We start from the raw sequence: 20,000 nt of genomic DNA on the forward strand, positions 1-20,000 counted from the left end.
ACTAAGCATAGAGGACTGTGTCAAAATCAAGAATAGGGCACTTGGGAAATATTTGAAAACCATCAGGTATCATCAGTGAAAGGCTATGCTATCACTTAGAGGATAAAAATACCATCCCCTACTAACAGAAAGACGAGAAGGAAGTATAAGGGCACAAAAGACCAGCTTCTGATAGACAAAATGGTAATGCATAGCCTTCGACATGATGCCACATACATGCCTAACAGAATGTCTGAAAATTTATGGGGCAGAGAAAAACACCATCAGCATCCTAAATAATACAATGTGCAACTAGAACATACTTACAAGGTCTGGGATAAGACTAACAGAGGTTAACATCAGTGAAAGTGTCTTTCAAGGTGACTCACTTTCCCCACTACTCTTTTTAGTAGCCATAATTCCCATGGCAAAAGTTCTGTAGAAGATAGATACTGAGTACCAACTCAAGAAAGCAGGCAACAGAATTAACCATCTCATATTCATGGATGATAAGCAGCTGCATGGTAAGAGCACCAAGGAAATAGATACCCTAATCCAGACCATAAGGATTGTATCTGTGGACATCATGATGGAGTTTGCAATAGAAAAATGTGCCTTGTTCAACATACACAAAGGCAAAGTGACTATGACTAATGGGAAAAAGCTACCAGATGGGAATAGCATCAAACACATAGATGAGAGAGGATACAAATACTTGGGAATAATAGGAGAGGATATTAAACACCAAGAGATGAGGGACACAATCTGTTCTGTCACCTGCCTACCAATCATTTGGAAGTGACTATACAATTACCTAGAGGATACAAATACCATCCCACCCTAACAGAAAGGCTTCAGAAGGAAGTGTAGGGGCACAGCTTCTGATAGATAAAATAGTACTGAAGAATAGTAAGAGGAGAACTAACCTAAGCATGGCATGGAATGGCTAAAAGAAAGTCTTTGATATGATACCACACACAAGGCTAATAGAATGCCTGTAAATGTATGGGACAGAGGAAAACACTATCAGCTTCATTAAAAATACAGTGTGCAACTTGAATACAATAGTCTTCGTAGTAGCCATAATTCCCATGAGAAAAGTACTGTGCTGCAGATGATGGATGCTGGGTACCAACTCAAGAGAGCAGGCAACATAATTAACCATGTTATGTTCATGGACGGAATCATGCTGCATGGTAAGAGCATCAAGGAAATAGATAACTTAATCCAGATTGTAAGTACTATATTTAGCGACATCACAATGGAGTTTGGAATAGAAAATGTGCATTGGTCAACATACAAAAAGACAAATTGATAAGGACTAAAGGAATAAAGCCACCAGATGGGAATAGCATCAAACTCATAGATGAGAGATGATACAAATACCTTGGAATATTAGAAGGAAGTTTCTAACTGCTATCATCAGTGAAAGACTGCTCAATTACCTAAAGGATACAAACACCATCCCACACCAACAAAAAGGCTTCAAAATGAAGTGCAAGGGCACAGAGACCATCTTCTGATAGACAAAGGAGAACCAACCTAAGCATGGCATGGATTGACTACAAGAAAGTCTTCGATATTATACCACACACAAGGCTAATAGAATGCCTGTAAATGTATGGGACAGAGGAAAATATCATCACCTTCATAAAAAATGCATGAATACAGCACCTATAAGCTCTGGCATAAGACTAACAGAGATTAACATCTGGAGAAAATTCTTTCAAGCAACTCACAATCCCCACTAGTCTTTGCAATAGCCATAATTTCCATGACAAAAGTACTACAAAAGATGGATGCTGGGTACCAACTCAAGAAAGCAGGCTACAAAATTAACCATCTCATGCTCATGGACTGCATTAAGTTGTATAGTAAGAACATCAAGGAAATATATACTTAAATCCAGATTGTAAAGGTATTTGGCAACATGAGGATGGAGTTTGGAATAAAAAAAGTGCCTTAGTCAACATACAAAAAGGCAAAGTGACAAGGACTGATAGTGATAAAGCCACTAGATGGGAATAGCATCAAACACATAGATGAGAGAGGATACAAATACTTAGGAATAATAGAAGGAGAGGAAATAAAACACCAAGAGATGCGGACATGGTCAGGAAAGAATATATGCAGAGACTTAAGGCGATATTCAATTACTTGGAGGATAAAAACACCATCCCTTACTAACAGAAAGACGAAGGAAGTATAAGAGCACAAAAGACCAGCTTCTAATAGACAAAATGGTAGTGAATAGTAAGAGGAGAGGTAACCTAAGCATTGCAAGATTTTACTGTAAGACTATAAGAAACCCTTCAACATGATGCCACACACATGCCTAACGGAATGCCTGAAAATTTATGGGGCAGAGGAAAACACCATCAGCATCCTAAATAATTCAATGTGCAACTAGAATAGAGTAGTTACAAGGTTTGGTATAAGACTAACAGAGGTTAAGATCAGGAAAAGGGCCTTTCAAGAAGACTCACTGTCTGCACTACTCTTCATAGTAGCTATAATTCCCATGACAAAAGTACTGTAGAAGATGGATGTTGAGTACCAACTCAAGAAAGCAGGAAACTGAATTAACCATCTCATGTTCATAGAAGTCATCAATCTTTATGGTAAGAGCATCATGGAAATAGATACCCTAATCTTAACTGTAAATATTGTATTCGGAGACATCAAGATAGAGTTTACAATAAAAATGTGTATTGGTCAACATACATAAAGACAAAGTGACAAGGACTGAAGGGATAAAGCCACCAGATTGGAATAGCATCGAACACATAGATGAGAGATGATATAAATACTTGGGAATAATAGGGGGAGAGGATATAAAATACCAAGAGATGAGGACACTGCCAGGAAAGAATATATGCAGTGATTTAAGGCAATACTCAAGTGAAGACTCAATGCTGGAAATTTGATGAAAGTCATAAACACATAAGCAGTACCAGTAATCAGACAGGGTGCAGGAGTAGACTAGCATAGAGCAGAAAAGTAGGAAACACATGACAATACACAAAGCACTACACCTAAGAGGAAATACACACAGACTATCTATAACATGAAAGGAAGGACTAAGAGGGTTACTAAGCATAGAGGACTGTATCAACATCAAGAGCAGAGAACACTAGCAATGTGTGAAAACTATTGAAAACAAATTACTAAAAAGTATATGGGAGTAAGGCCTTATAAAAGCAGATGAAGACCAAGAAATATACAGAGACAGAAGGATGAAAAATAGAACAGAGTAATGGCTAAACAAACCAATGCACGGTCAATACATGAGAGACTAAAGAACTGGCCAGCTATGAAACCTGACAATGGGTACAAAGGGGAGAACTCAAGAAGGAAACAGAAGGAATGCTAACAGCGGCACAAGATCAGCCCCTAAAAGCAACATATGCTCTAAGAAAAATAGATGGAAATAATATCTCACCCATATGCAGGAAGTAGAATATGAAAAACAAGACCATAAACCACATAGCAAGTGGTTCTGTGCAGTGCCTGCACAGAACCAGTACAAATAGAGGCATGATTTTGCAGCAAAAGGCCTCCACTAGACCCTGTGCAAGAGACACTAGCTAGCTTGCATTATTAAGATGTATGAACACCAAGCTGAGGGAATGGTAGAAAATGATTAGGCAAAAAACCTCTGGGATCATAGTATCAGAACAGATAGGGTGATACGTGCAAATAGACCAGATGTGGCATCAACTGATAAAATCACGAAGAAAGTAGCAGTGATGTCACAATACCAAGAGGCACCAGAGTGAATGAGAAAGAAAAAAATCGATAAGTATCAATACCTGAAAATAGAAATATAAAGGATAATGGATTATACCAATGGAAATTTTACTCATACCCATAGGAACACTAGGCACGATCCCAAGATCCATGAAAAGGAACCTGGGAAAACTAGATGCCGAAGTAGCTCCTGGACTCAAGCAGAAGAGTGTACCACTAGAAACAGCACACATAGTGAGGAAAGTGATGGACTCCTAAGGAGGTAGGATGCAACCCAGAAGCCCATGCTATAAGAGCCACCCAGTGGAATATGACTGTGATACACCATAAATAAATAATAATAATAATAATAATAATAATAATAATAATAATAATAATAATAATAATAATAATAATAATAAGCCTTCCACTGGAGCCTGTGCAAGACACATCAGCTACCTTGCAGTAATAAGTGGTACGAACACCAACCTGAAGGAGTGATAGAAAACGATCAGGCAAAGATCCTCTGGGACTATGGTATCAGAACAGATAGGGTGATACGTGCAAATAGATCAGACGTGACGTTGATTGACAAAATCAAGAAGAAAGTATCACTCATTGATGTCGCAATACCATGGGACACCAGAGTTGAAGAGAAAGAGAGAGAAAAAATGGATAAGTATCAAGATCTGAAAATAGAAATAAGAGGGATATGGGATATGCCAGTGGAAATCGTACCCATAATCATGGGAGCACTAGGCACAATCCCAAGATCCCTGAAAAGGAATCTAGAAATACTAGAGGCTGAAGTAGCTCCAGGACTCATGCAGAAGAGTGTGATCCTAGAAACGGCGCACATAGTAAGAAAAGTGATGGACTCCTAAGGAGGCAGGATGCAACCTGGAACCCCACACTGTAAATACCACTCAGTCGAATTGGAGGACTGTGATAGAGAAAAAAAAATAAATACAAATAAAAATAATAATAATAATAATAATAATAATAATAATAATAATAATAATAATAATAATAATAATAATAATAATAATAATAATAATAATATTTTGGGAGAAGGCTGTCTTTTCAACAAATTCTGTTGAATAAAATGGCAGAATTCATCAAATTAATCTTATTTATTATTTTTTCTATTTTTCTTATTACTCGCTTCTCTGGCTCAGCGATACTTCTTAATAATTGGCCAATACTCATATTGGATAAATCTAAATAGTACTGAATGTGGTATTTTATTTAGCACAGGATATGTGCTTGTCAATACTGGTATTACAAGTATATTGGTATATAGGCATGGCAGATCTCAGGTCCAGATCAAGCAGGGGTTGTCGTCAGTTTTGGTATTGCAAGCGAATATAACCTGGGGTACATTAGGACCATTAAGCAAGGGAACCCCCTTCTCCCAATAATTTACCAGATCCCTGCCTCAATGTACCTGTTGGCCAAGAAGCTCAACACCATCCTGACCCCGTACATCCCGGATACCTACATCTTGAAGTCGTTGCCACGTTCCTGGAAGCCCTACAAATAACTCCCTCCAGAGGATGTATCGCTTCAATGGATGTGGAGTCCCTGTTTACCAACGTACCCATCGATTAAACTTCAAATGAACTTGGACAAGGTGTATAGGGACACCAATACACCACCCTTAAACATCCCTGAGCATGCCCTTCATGCCCTGCTGGAATACTGCGACTGCATGTACACCCAGATCGAAGGAGTGGCAATGCGTTCCCCCCTCACCTTGGAGTCCTCTTCGCCAATTTTTACATGGGCACCGTCGAAGAGAGGGTCTTCCAGAATTCCAGCAAACCAACAATGTATGTGCACTACATCGATGACACCTTTATCAGCACCAGCTCCCAGATGAGATAGAGCAGCTCTGACGTGCATTCTATGATCACAGCTGCCTTTCCTTTACAATAGAACAATGTCAAGACTCAAGACTGCGGCCTTCCTTTCCTCGACGTCTTTGTCGAGCAGCAATACACCCAATTATGCATGAAGGTGTACACAGAGCCAGCAAACCTGGGTATGTGCATGAATAGAGAGACTGAGTGCCTTGGGAGGTATAAGCATGCCATCATCAGCACTGCTCTTCCTGGTATGACATGCACAGTGAATTAGACTGAGCGGGCCAGGTCCTCTTCTACAGTGGACACAATAATCATGCTGTTGATACTGTGATAGTGAAGAACATCGAAGTTTGGTACCCCCAGGAACCCCACCCTAATATCCCAGAGCCCATCAATCTTTTTTTACAAAGTGCACTTCCATAAAAGGTACAAGGTATTGAGGGAAATGTCACCCCTACCGATCATGATAAGATAATTAATTTAATCTTCTATTATAAAACGAAGAAGACAAGCAGCCTGGTGATGAGGAACCACCCAGCGGCCCCCTGAAAAATCCCTTGTAGAAGACAAACGTGGTCTACCGATACAAGTGCCCTGTCCAAGGATGCTTCGGCAAATACATCAGCATGACCACCATGCAATTCTCCAAGTGAATCCCCTGCCACGCCCAAGAAGGAGCCATTTATAATCACTCCAAGACTGCCCATAATACAAGAATAAAAAGGAGCAACATTATATTTTATATCGAGATTATCGACTAAACTACTGATCCCTGATGTCTGCACCTCCTGGAAGCTCTCCATATAAGAAAGGAGAAACCTAACTTGAATATTACTCAAGAAACGTTTCTCCTCCCTACCGCAGCCTGAAGATCAGCATTGAACGACCCTCGACAATGCCAGATATTCAGGAGCACCAATAAGATGATAGGACTCCTGCTGCAGGCAGGACCCCAGACATTCATTCCCGGACACGCTACTTGAGCTCTCGCATGGCTGAATTCCTGCGACAATCAATACAAGATCCCCGACTTTGCCCAAGACCAGCTCGACCAATCAGAAATAGACTCTAGGATTCGAGCCACTATAAATACCGGCGTGCAGACGCCTTCTCTTCACTTCTACTGCTGACCAGCCAATAAGATGATCTACGAGAAGGTCGAAGCGTCGCGAAAAGCCAGCTACACCAACAATAATACCAGCTGAACACCAGCAACGACCCTGGCCAGAGACTGACCTCGCTTATGGTAATATCATCACCGACTACAACCCCTGCTTGACCTGGACCTGAAGTCCGCCATTCATGTATACCAATATACTGATAATACAAGTACTGACAAGCAACATCCTGTGCTAAATAAAATACCTCATTCAACATTATTTAGATTTATCCCAATATGAATATTGGACAAATATTAATCAGTACCGCTGAGTCAGAGAAGCGAGTAATAAGAAAAATAGAAAAGATAATATATAAGATTAATTCGCTGTATTAATAATAATAATAATAATAATAATAATAATAATAATAATAATAATAATAATAATAATAAAAGGAATCTAGAAATACTAGAGGCTGAAGTAGCTCCAGGACTGATGCAGAAGAGTGTGATCCTAGAAACGGCACACATAGTAAGAAAAGTGATGGACTCCTAAGGTGGCAGGATGCAACCCGGAACCCCACACTATAAATACCACCCAGTCGAATTGGAGGACTGTGATAGAGCAAAAAAAAAATAGTTATAATAATATTAATGGTTTTAAGCTTTGTAAACTTTTGATAGGTGGATTGCCATATAAATAATACCAAGCAGTACCCTTTTTATTTTATTCCTCTAGTTGTGATAACAAATACAACTGTTACTAAGACCACCAAGATATAAATATTAAAAGGAATATTGGCATTTTCAAATGCAAATAATTAAACTCTAATATACTCTCTCTCTCTCTCTCTCTCTCTCTCTCTCTCTCTCTCTCTCTCTCTCTCTCTTCCGTACTAATCATCACTAAGATTAATTTTTGTGGAATTATATTCAATTTGTTGGGTTCAACAAGACAAGTCTAAGAAGGGCAAATAAACCAGTTCTTGAAAAGTTATCCAGGAGAATCTTTTTCCTAAATATCATGTATGGGCAAGGCTTAATTGCAAAACTGAATTTATGTTATAAAAGTAAAACTAGATCAATAGGAATATCCTCTCACCTGTTCTTTTCTCGGCTACTTTTAATGTAAAAGTCTCTAGCTTGGCTGGGTCGCTTCTGCCCTTGGCATTGGCTGCGTATGTCACCATGATGAAAGCGATGCCAGGCCTCAATGACGTCAGAAGGAAGAAGGGCTCAGATGAGGAGAGATTTGAATGAAGAGCGTCCGTGGTGGAGTCATAGACCTTAAAAGGAATAGATAGATAACTGTTCGAATAATTTTATCATGTTTTTCAGATTGTCTTTTATTCTTAGCCCGCATAGAGGAAATTAAAAAGTAAACATTTGTGGTATAGCAGTTATATCCGGCTTGTAAGGATATAAAGTTACAAAGGTCTTAAAAGTCTGTTAGTAGTAGAGTGTTATGAATATTCAACCTTCCTAAACACATCGGCAATCAAAAGTTAGATACTGATTTGGGTTAATGGGAGCATAAGTACTAAATCTTGGCTTTTATAGAATAATATTTTGGACCAAGTTATTTTCAACTGATGTTTCCATACTAATTACATAATAGAATATCACCTCGATCTACTTCAAACCTTGCTTATGATGGGTGCTCAAACTCAATAATCTTGAGTCTCAGTAAAATATAGAAAAAAAAAACTACTCACAAATTCCTTTGCTTCTCCGTATTCATTCTGGTACCAGGAAGACGACCCATAAAAAGCGCATATTTCTCATTTATTTTTCAATACGAGTGTGTGTGAGTGTATATATATATATATATATATATATATATATATATATATATATATATATATGTGTGTGTGTGTGTGTGTGTGTGTGTGTGTGTGTGTGTGTGTGTGTGTGTGTGTGTGTGTACACTCGCACTGAAAAATAAATGTGAAATATACTCTTTTCATGGGTCGTCTTCCTGGTACCAGAATGAATACGGAGAAGCAAAGGAATTTGTGAGTAGTTTTTTTCCTATCTTTTACTGAGACTCAAGATTATATATATATATATATATATATATATATATATATATATATATATATATATATATATATATATATATAATCATCAATCGTCAGCCGTTGCTAGTCCACTGCAGGACAAATTTTCTTAGCTCGTCAATCCAACGCCTTCTCTTCCTTCCCCTGCTTCGTTTGCAATCTCTAGGGATCCATTCTGTAAGTCTTTTTGTCCATCTATTATCTGACATTCTCATTATACGTCCTGCCCACACCCATTTCTTTTTCTTACTCGTTGTTAGAATAGCCTCTACTTTAGTTTGCTCTCGTATCCATGTTGCTCTTTTTCTGTATCTTAGTGTGATTCCCATCATTACTCTTTCCATTATTTTTGGAGTTGTAATTAGCTTATGTTCTAAGGCTTTAGCAAGGCTCCAAGTTTGTAATGCATAAGTTAACACTGGTAGGACCATCTGATTAAATACTTTTCTTTTTAGAGAAAGTAACATTTTACTTTTCTTAATCTCATTTTGTTTATCAAAAGCTCTCAGCTCTCCAACCAATGCTTATCCTTCTTTTAATTTCGGTCTCATGTAGTGATGAAACATTTACTGTCTGTCTTAAATAAGTATATTCCTTAACAATCTCTGAAGGTTTGTCCATAACCCTTATTTGTTGTCTCTGTATTTTCATTCAACATTATCTTAGTTTTACTCATATTCATTTTCAGTCCTACGTTTCTGCTTTCCCTATTCAAACTTTTTTTCATCTTTTATAATTCCTCCCCTGATTAAGCGAGTAGAATTATGTTATATGCAAATCTTAAGTTGTTAAGGTATTCCCCATTAATGTTAATTCCTACATTTTCCCACTCCAAATTCTTAAAAACTTCTTCTAGGCACACTGTGAATAATTTAGGAGAGTTGGGGTCTCCCTGTCTAACTCCTTTCTCGATCGGAAATTTCTCACTGTCTTTATGTAGTTTTATGATTGCAATATATTACAATATATAGATATATTATATATCTATATATATATATATATATATATAGGTATAATTTATATATAATTTATTATATGATATATATATATATATATATAGATATATATATATATATATATATATATATATATATATATATATATATATATATATATATATATATAGTATATATATATATCTATATATATATATATATAGATATATATATATAATATATATATATAGATATATATATATATATCAGCAAAAGCCACAGGGAAAATTTTAAAAAAGAAAAGACAGAGTGCCAAGTACTTTCGTGTATTTATCACATCTTTGTGCCCCGAAGATGTGTTAAATACACGAAAGTACTTGCCACTCTGTCTTTTCTTTTTTAAAATTTTCCCTGTGGCTTTTGCTGGTAAACAAAATCACGTGCTTACATTTGTGATTTTATAATATATATATATATATATATATATATATATATATATATATATATATATATATATATATTATATATGTGTGTGTGTGTGTGTGTGTGTGTGTGTGTGTGTGTGTGTGTGTGTGTGCGCGCGTGTGTGTGTGTGTGTTAGATGGATCTTATGTTAGAACACTTGAAGATATCTATACGGGTAATACAGCAATCCTACAACTACATAAAGACAGTGAGAAATTTCCGATTGAGAAAGGAGTTAGACAGGGAGACCCCATCTCTCCTAAATTATTCACAGATTGCCTAGAAGAAGTTTTTAAGAAGTTGGATTGGAAAATGTAGGAATTAAAATTAATGGGGGAATACCTTAACAACTTAAGATTTGCAGATAACATAATTCTACATAGTTAATCAGGGGAGGAATTAAAAAGATGATAAACAGTTTTAATAGGGAAAGCAGATCATCCAATTTACTGGATTCAAGCAAGAGCCTTAATTCCATGTATTGACACAGTTAAAAGAATATCATTGAATCTTGTTTCATCAAGTCAAATAATGGAAGTGTTCTCAATTTAAGTCTTGGTTTATTTAAACTCGATGTCTTCATAATGAAAAAAGTTGTAGATAAATATAAGCAACAAAATTAATATATTCAGTTTTTACATGTTTTGGGCTATATGGATACGTTATAGTTTCTGTTAGTTATATCTATGTTTAAGTTTGTGACCGTGTCATATCCTATAATCCTGGATTATCTCTGATTTTTACCCTTTTGACAATTAACCATCTGGTATTCTTGATCTTTTTGTTTACCTGATAAGTCTCTTTCCAACTGTATGTCATTCGTTCCTTGACAATGTCTTAGTAAAGATGAAAGTGCTTGGATTTCTGCCTATCATTTTCCTGTGGTATTTGTTTATATATATATATATATATATATATATATATATATATATATATATATATATGGATGTAAGTATGTGTGCGTGTATGTGTCACATACACTTTGAAATACATTTAGCAATATCAACCAAACTTGGTATGCATATAACTTACCATCAGGAAAAGAATACTGAGGGGGACAGACATCATTGGCAACAAAGTGTCTAATCCAGTTTTTCAGGTTGCTGATATGAATAGTAACTCTCCTGATGCCATTCATGTCCAAGTTCAGCTCGGATAGGGAGTGGGAGTAGAAAGGGGAGGGAAGGGGATGACTTGAAAAAACAACAAAACGCATCATATATTAGTGCCTAAACCATGGTTTTTGATGTCGCTTAGATGATTAGTCCCACTCCGGATGCCCTTCAAGTCCAGGTCCAGCCATGATGAGGAAGGGTAGTGAAAAGGGGTGGGAAAGGGGGAGACATATAAAAATTACCAAATACGATAGATGTTAGTGCATAATTCATAGTTTTTGAAGCTGCTCAAATGACTAGTGACACTCCTGATACCCTTCAAATCCAAGTTCAGCTCAATGGGAAGGGGATGGTGGGGGTGGGGGTGGAAGGGCTGATATGTTAAAGATAACTGAAAATAAGAGATATTAGTGTCTAATCCATAGTTTTTGATGTTGCTGAGATGAAAAGTGACACTCCCGATGTCCTTTAAATACAAGTTCAGCCCTAATCCCAATAGGAAAGGGGGTGAGAAGGTATGGGAAGGGGATGAGATGTAAAAATAACCCAAAATTACAGATGTTAGTGTCTAACCCATAGGTTTTGAGGTTGCTGAGATGAATAGTGACACTCCGATGTCCTTCAAGCCCTCTTTCAGCACTGATAAGGAAGGGAGTGAGAAGTGTTTGGGAAGTGTGTAATATGCAAAATAACTGAAAACGACAGATATTAATTATAATCCATAGTTTTGGAGATGCTGAGATGAATAGTGACACTTCTCATGCCCTTCAAGCCCAATTTTAGCCCCAATAATAAGGGGAGTGAGAAGCAGGTGGGAAGTGGGTTACGTAAAAATAACGAAAAATGACAGATATCAGCCATAATCCATAGTTTTTTATGTCGCTGAGATGAATAATGACACTCCCAAAGCCCTTAAAGTCCAAGTTCAGCCCCGATAGGAAGGGGGGTGGGAAGAAGGTGACATGTCATATTAACCGAGAACGACAGATATTAGTGTCTGATCCATAGTTTCTGAGATCGCTGAGATGATTAGTGACACTCCCGATGCCCTTAAAGTCCAAGTTCACCCTTGATAGTTAAGGGATGGGAGGAGGTATTGAGAAGGGTTAGCAAAGGGATGGCATGTGAAAAAAACTGATAATCTTGTCTAATTCATAGTTACGATTGCTGAGATGAATAGGGGCACTCCCAATGACCTTTAAGCCAAGTTCAGACCTAAATGCAAAGGGAGTGGGGTGAGCCATTTATTGAGAAGGGTTGGGAAAGCGATGGCAAGTAAAAATATTTGAAAATGACAGATATTAGAGCTTAATTTGTAGTTTTAAAGGTTGCTTAGATAAATAGTGACAATCCCAATGTCCTATAAGTCTGAGTTCAGCCATGATAGGAAGCTGGGCGGGAGGAAGGTGGTGACATATAAAAATAACCGACAAGTGCAAATATTACTGTCTAATCCATAGTTTTCAAGTTCACTGAGATTAATGGTGACACACCCAATCACCTTTAAGTCCAAGTTCTGCCCAGACAAAAAGGAGGGAGAATGTGTGAAAAATAAAATGATAGTGTTTATTCCATAGTTTTCGAAGTCGCTGAGATGATTAGTGGAACTTCTGATGCCCCTTAAGTCCAAGTTCAGCTGTAGCATAGAATTTTTGGGGCTATTTGGAGAATAATGATTTCTGAGGTTGCAAGTCTGACTAGACAAATCTATATTGCAATTCGAGTACATGAGGTGTTCACAGGTGGATTTTTGCTGATAATGCTGTGATGAGTCCGGTTGCTGATTTTTTCCTTTCAGAGTTGATTACTCGGAGATTTGCACTATTTTCAGAGATGTTGATTATGACATTCCATGGAGAAGTATGTAAGGGGTCGATTCCGGTCGGTGAAATATGTTGCGGTAGCAAATTCCGTAACGATACATACTTACATACTACATTTATGGGGAAAAGCGTTGGATTATATATACATATATATATATATATATATATATATATATATATATATATATATTATATATGTATGTTTTTTTCTCTGTGTATGTTTTGTAATGGGGAAAGTTACCTTATTGTTGTTATTATTATTATTATTATTTTTCTTTTTCTACGAGAGATGTCGGGGTTAAGCTTTACATAGCATTTCTACTTTAGAGAGGATATATAATTTATCGGGGTATGTGAGTTAGATAGAAGGGGTGTTTGGCATTATATTTTGTGGAGGTTAATCATATAAACAGTAAAAGGGTTTTGCTGTTAGACATTATGGGTTCTTTTTTTGATAGTATGTTTGTCAGATATAGGATTACTTGTGAGGATTCAGTAGGTAAAGATTATATTTTGTTTAGTGAGGCATTTTTAATCATTGACTATGAGATTGGGTATATTAATTAATGACAGATTTGTGTGGTAAAGCAACACTTTAGTTATTCTATGATCATGTTGACTATTCAAATACGGACACACGATAACTTTAGAGAATTCCCAACTTCACGTGATGGTGAAGACGGAAACGGCTTGGTTCTACAGTACTAGAGATTGAGTCTACACACGAGTGGCGATGCTATGGATCGCCTTTGCAATGGATGAGATGCCGTCGGTGGATCGTCTCAGGATACGTTCTGGGATAAATCAGGAGTCTACAATCTTCTACTAGGCAGGTCGAGTCGCACTTGCTTGGAAGTCACGGGATATTTCCTTGGCAACGAAGTGGTGACCACATTTACTTCAGTAGAAAACGTCGAATCTACAGTTTGGCAATTAGGGGGTGTTGGATACACTTACGAGGGTCACAGACGCTGAATAATGGCACGTGCTGAATCGTTCCAAGATGGTTTATGTGCTTAGCCTGTGTCTACAACTATTAGACAAGTTATGCCTATCTTAGAGATGGATGAATTCTTCTTCGGCAAATGCTACACAATTTCAGTTGTTTTATTTATGATGTCCATAGTGATAGTCGAAATATGTGTTATGGGGGCTATCTTGCAAACATTATGACCATTATATACTAGTTGCTGATGCAGTGTGCGACAGGAGTGCGCAAAGGACATAGGTGGCCGAGCCCTATTAAAGAAGAAAGCACATGTATCGGTGAATTGTAATATGTCAGCTTTCTTGGCTTGGAGACAGAGAGAGCCTAGTGACAACCCCATTTCGAAGTTTGCAGAAATGAAAGAATGGTATCGATGATTATGCATTGTGAGGCCGAAGACCTGTACAACCAGTTGCTATGTGATTTTAAGTTGTGTCTGATATGTACATATGTTTGTGTGTGTAATGATGGGTCCAACCACCCGACACTGGGAGAAAGCACACTCTCTCCTGAAAGGGCACAGAGGACACAAGGTCTAGAAAAACCCATCAAAAGGTAAGGGCACGTTTAAAAGACTTAGGAACAGTTGCCGTTGAAAAGAGAGAAGTATAATGTGTATACTTAATTGTGTGTAGGAGAATATAATGGATATGTCTTTTTGTTTCAGATGTCATTACACTAGAGAACGGGATTCTCTAAAGGCTTGACTATTGAAATGTAGTAATTGACAATTTGGTAGTTTGGGGGTGATTACTTAGTCTAGTTCAGGAGAATAGAATGAAAATTTAGTTTTTTGGGGGTCAGACTTGGTTCTTAATGTGACATCTTTTAGTCACTTTGTTCCATATTATGTTCATCTAGTTTGGGAAATAAATAGCTTATTTTTGTATTTATGAGAATTCACTAGCCTAGCTTGATATTGTTTGCAGAGGGAGACAGCCAGCAACTAAAGTTAAGAGTTGTCACTTGTTTAGTTTTGATTAACCAGTGCGAATGAATGAATTTAATGCTTGTGATATAATATATAGATATATATATATATATAGATATATATATATATATATATATATATATATATATATATATAGATAGTATATATATATATATATATATATATAGTATATATATAGATATATATCATATATATATATATATATATATATATATATATATATATACATATATATATATATATATATATATAGATATTATACTATATATATATATAATATATATATATATTATATATATATATATATATATATATATATATATATATATATATATATATATATATATATATATATATATATATATATATATATATATATCGATATATATATATATATATATATATATATATATATATATATATATATATATATATAATATATATATATAAAGGTATTTTTGCCACGAAGGAAAAAAATGAAAAAACGAGTACCTTCGGTCCTATTCGGACCTCTCGGCTAACTCGTTTTTTCATTTTTTTTCCTTTGTGGCAAAATACCTTTATTTATACAGAGCATCACGTTTTATATACTTCGTGATCAAGTTATTACATCACTCAGTATATATATATATATAATATATATATAATAATATATATATATATATATATATATTATATATATAATTATATATCTACATCTACATACTACCATCTACATCTATTATCTATATCTATATCTATATTTATATCATCTATTTATCTAATATCTATATCTATCTATCATACTCATATATATATATATATAATATATATATATATATATATATATATAGATATGATATAGATATAGATATAGGTATAGATATAGATATATAGATATATTAGATATGTAGACATATAGACATAAAGACTATAGACATATAGACATATAGACATATAGACATATAGATATATAGATATATATATACGTATATATATATATACTATAAATATATATATATATATATATATATATATATATATATATATATATATATATATATTCAAACAATGACCCTGATATGGTCAGATGGTCTCCCCCCTTCCTGTATTACTTATGGAATTCTCTACTATGTGTTGAAGATGGGCCTGAGACAGTTACCAATGGGTCCACTGATTTCATACTCACATCTTCCCTTTTACTATGTAATGACTATTATGTATATAACTATATTTAACCTACATATTTTATAATAAGTACTTAATTACACAAGTTCATGTAATTTGTAAATATAATATGCCTCTCTCTACATTCGTTATTAATGAAATATATTCAGCTATGCATGACAAGTGCCATTTGTTCGTATATGTAGATATTAGTCCTTTTGATCGATGTAACCCTACTCATTTTCCCATAAACCTGACTCGTTTATACAGTGTGTGTACACTTTTGCCCTACACGTTGAGTATGTAGACATACACACATAATGCATACGCACATACATACATACATACATACACCCCATAAACAAACGTACATACACACACGCACACATATATATCCCTTCTTCACGGACGTGGGGTATATTTTTCCCCACCGTATTTTCTTTTATCCTGGCTGAGTGGTCCGGCCACTTAGCAAGCATAACAGCTGTGTAGCTTCAGTTTCCTGTCAGGTCTATTGGAGGGAGGTAGTGTCTCTGTGATCAATCACTTGTGGGGGTGTGTGGGGGGGAGTTTGGGTATATTGTACCCCAGAGCAGTGTTAACACACTAATAGGTGTGGGAATATTTTACCCCAGTGCAGTGATAAACTATTAAAACATGGGGGTATATTTTGCCCCAGTGCAGTGTTGATGTGTTTTTAATGTTTTTAGTTCTTTGTGTATTTTCATGCTTTTATCTTTTCAGGCATTGAATATTCTCTTTTCAGAGTTATCAGTGACTAGATACTACAGACTCATAATAAACTGTGAAAGATGGATAGAAAAAAGAAAGTTTGTTATTCTCAGGCAGAATTAGAAGAAATAATGAACAAGACAGACTTAACAGATGTGACTTCAATATTTGAAAGTGATGATGAAAGTGAGATTGATCATGTTGAATATGAGGTGGAAGATGACTCAGATATGGACAAAGATTATGAAGAACCAACTAGCAGTGATGATGATAGTGAGGAGTTTATGGACGAACAGGGTTTTCAAAGTAGGGCACGAAAGAGAAAACGAACTACATCGACACCTCGCAAGCCACGTGTTGCCAGCCAAATAGACGTCTGGCCTCACCCTCCCTCCACTCCCCCCCAACCCATGGACGACTCTCTACCATCCCCCTCCCTAGCCTCAATGCACCACTCTGTCCACCACCCAGCCTCTCCTACCCCTGGTACCTCTACTGTTATCCCTGCTGTAAGTAGGGTGAGTAAGAGGCGCCGTGGTATTGCTGCTCGAGGAGGTGCTACACAAGCTTTGTCCTATGCTGACCCTGCTGTGCCTCCTGCTCCCTCTGCTGACCCTGCTGTGCCTCCTGCTCCCTCTGCTGACCCTGCTGTGCCTCCTGCTCCCTCTGCTGACCCTGCTGTGCCTCCTCCTGTTACCAGGGGAAGACGAAGGAACATTGCTAATGAAGAAGACGAGGCTACAAGATGATGGACTCGGAACCGTAGCTGATCCAGTCGGCATAGGTAAGTCGACCACAGTCATCCAGTAGAGTAAGGACACCAGCACGAAACATTGTTGGTCCTATCACCCCAGGACCAACACCGGAGGCAAGGAGTGCAGACACCCCAGAAAAAGCCTTGAGCTTGTTCTTTGGAGATAATATTATCAACGAGATAGTGCAGTGGACCTACAAAATAATTCCTCAACGGGCAGCCAAGTATACTAAACGGAAAGGAGGGTTATTCCTAACAGAACCGGATGAGATACGTGCACTTTTGGGGCTATTGATCTTCAGTGGTGGCCAGAGGGATAACCACCTGACCACTAGGGAAATGTTTAGCTCCAAGACCGGCCCACCAATTTATCGTGCAGCCATGTCAGAGGACCGCTTCTGCTTCCTTCTCAGCTGTTTGAGATTTGATGACAAAGACACGAGAGCTCAGAGACAGACAACGGACAAGTTTGCAGCTATTCGTGTTATCTGGGACATCTTTATTGGCAACTGTGGGAAAATGTACGTCCCAAGTGAAACAGTTACAGTGGATGAACAGCTGCTGGCATTCCATGGAAATTGCCCATTCCGGATGTATATTCCCAGCAAACCAGGAAAATATGGGATCAAACTTTTCCTCATATGTGACAGTAAAAGCAGGTACATGCTGAGTGCAATACCCTACCTGGGGAAAGAAGACACACAACCTCAGGCCCGGGGTGGCATAAACCTTGGTCATAAGATCACAAAGGATCTTACAGAACCCTGCCGCAATAGAAACAGAAACGTAACCACCGACAATTGGTTTAGTTCTGTGCCCCTGGCCACTGATCTTCTACACAACTGCGGCACGACCCTAGTTGGCACTGTGAGAGCAAACAAGAAAGAAATTCCTCAGGAAATGAAAGAAACAAGAACTAGGAGGGTAGGTTCAAGTGCATTCTTATTCGTGAATGACATGACGTTGGTGTCATACTGCAAGGACACTTCAAGAACGAAAAAGAAGTTGGTGTATCTATTATCATCAATGCACACACAGCCAACCATAATGCCAAACGGCAAGCCTGAGATCATTTGTTTTTATAATGAGACGAAAGGTGGAGTAGATGCATTCGATCAAATGTGTGCAATATACTCAGTTTCACACAGGACAAGCAGGTGGCCCATGAGTATTTTCTATGGGATGATAAATTCCTGTGTAATCAACTCGTGGATAATCTACAAGGAAAATCAGCAGACAATAGGTTCTAAACCAATTGAGAGACGCTTCTATATGCAACATTTGGCAGAGGCCCTTATCAAAGCATGGGCAGGAAAGAGGATGCTCAACCCAAGGATTCCCAGAACCATCAAAACTGTGATCAACACAGTCTGCAACATTCCTATACCTGTCAGGGATGATCAAGCAGGTCTCACAGTGATGGCAGACAGCAGGGCTCCCATGGTGCGGTGCTCACTGTGTGACAGGGCCAGCGACAGGAAGACACGACACAGGTGTCAAGACTGTAAACGCCCTGTGTGTCCTCGCCACATCTACACTTGGTGCGTGGACTGCCCACACTAATGCAGGTAAGAACTTTAGTTACTACTACTACTACTACTACTACTACTACATACTGGTAAGCGTAGGGCATGCATAGTCCATCACCGAGAATATGAATTGTTTGTACTGTACACTGAAACTGCCAGTATTGGTCATTACCATTTTCAATGGTAAATAATTGTAAAACAAAATTTTTTTTTGCTCAAATATGGTCTTTTGACTGTCAAAACATAAACATAACATTTCTTGATCATTTAGTGTTCACAGACAGGAATACCTCTACGAAATTTTTTTTTTTGCAGAAACTTCATTTATTTTCACCAAAGAATTTATAGTTATTCTTTTGTGGTCTCCCATACAGTGTGTGTGGCTGCCAGGAGGCTGATACCCATAGCTGAGATACCCCGATACCCTGAGAGTGCGTGGGTCAAGGATCAAGTCATTTACAAGAATATTAGATTGTACACATGCTATTTTAGCAACACAAGTACAAATTTCAGTATTTTTTTATACTTTTTATAAGTTGTCCTTGAAATATGTAGTTTCAGTTGCTAGTCATTAAAATGGTTAAGTAAACAACACTAGAGGATATGTATTTTCTGTTTATCTTTTCAGAATCAATAAATTTTGTTAATAACTATTTTTATTTTATTTTCCAAAAACAGGGTAAAACATACCCCACCTCCGTGTTAATAATAGTAAACCCCACGTCCGTGAACAAGAGATATAAACATTACAGGGGTTTTGCTGTATAGGCATTATGGGGGTTTTTGATAGTATATTTGTCAGATATAGGATTAGTTATGAGGATTC

At 37.0% G+C, this 20,000-nt stretch overlaps 1 protein-coding gene across 1 annotated transcript in view; it reads right to left on the minus strand.

Annotated features, from left to right (window-relative positions):
• The window catches only part of LOC135195321 (synaptogenesis protein syg-2-like), a gene marked incomplete in the record, with an annotated part of 193,435 nt that overhangs the window by 27,820 nt on the left and 145,615 nt on the right, over positions 1 to 20,000 (minus strand). The window contains 1 exon segment of the mRNA XM_064221584.1: positions 7,778 to 7,961. Within this exon segment, the coding sequence (XP_064077654.1) occupies positions 7,778 to 7,961 (184 nt within the window).

The sequence above is a fragment of the Macrobrachium nipponense genome, chromosome 16 (assembly GCF_015104395.2).
Source record: "Macrobrachium nipponense isolate FS-2020 chromosome 16, ASM1510439v2, whole genome shotgun sequence".
Lineage (NCBI taxonomy): Eukaryota > Metazoa > Arthropoda > Malacostraca > Decapoda > Palaemonidae > Macrobrachium > Macrobrachium nipponense.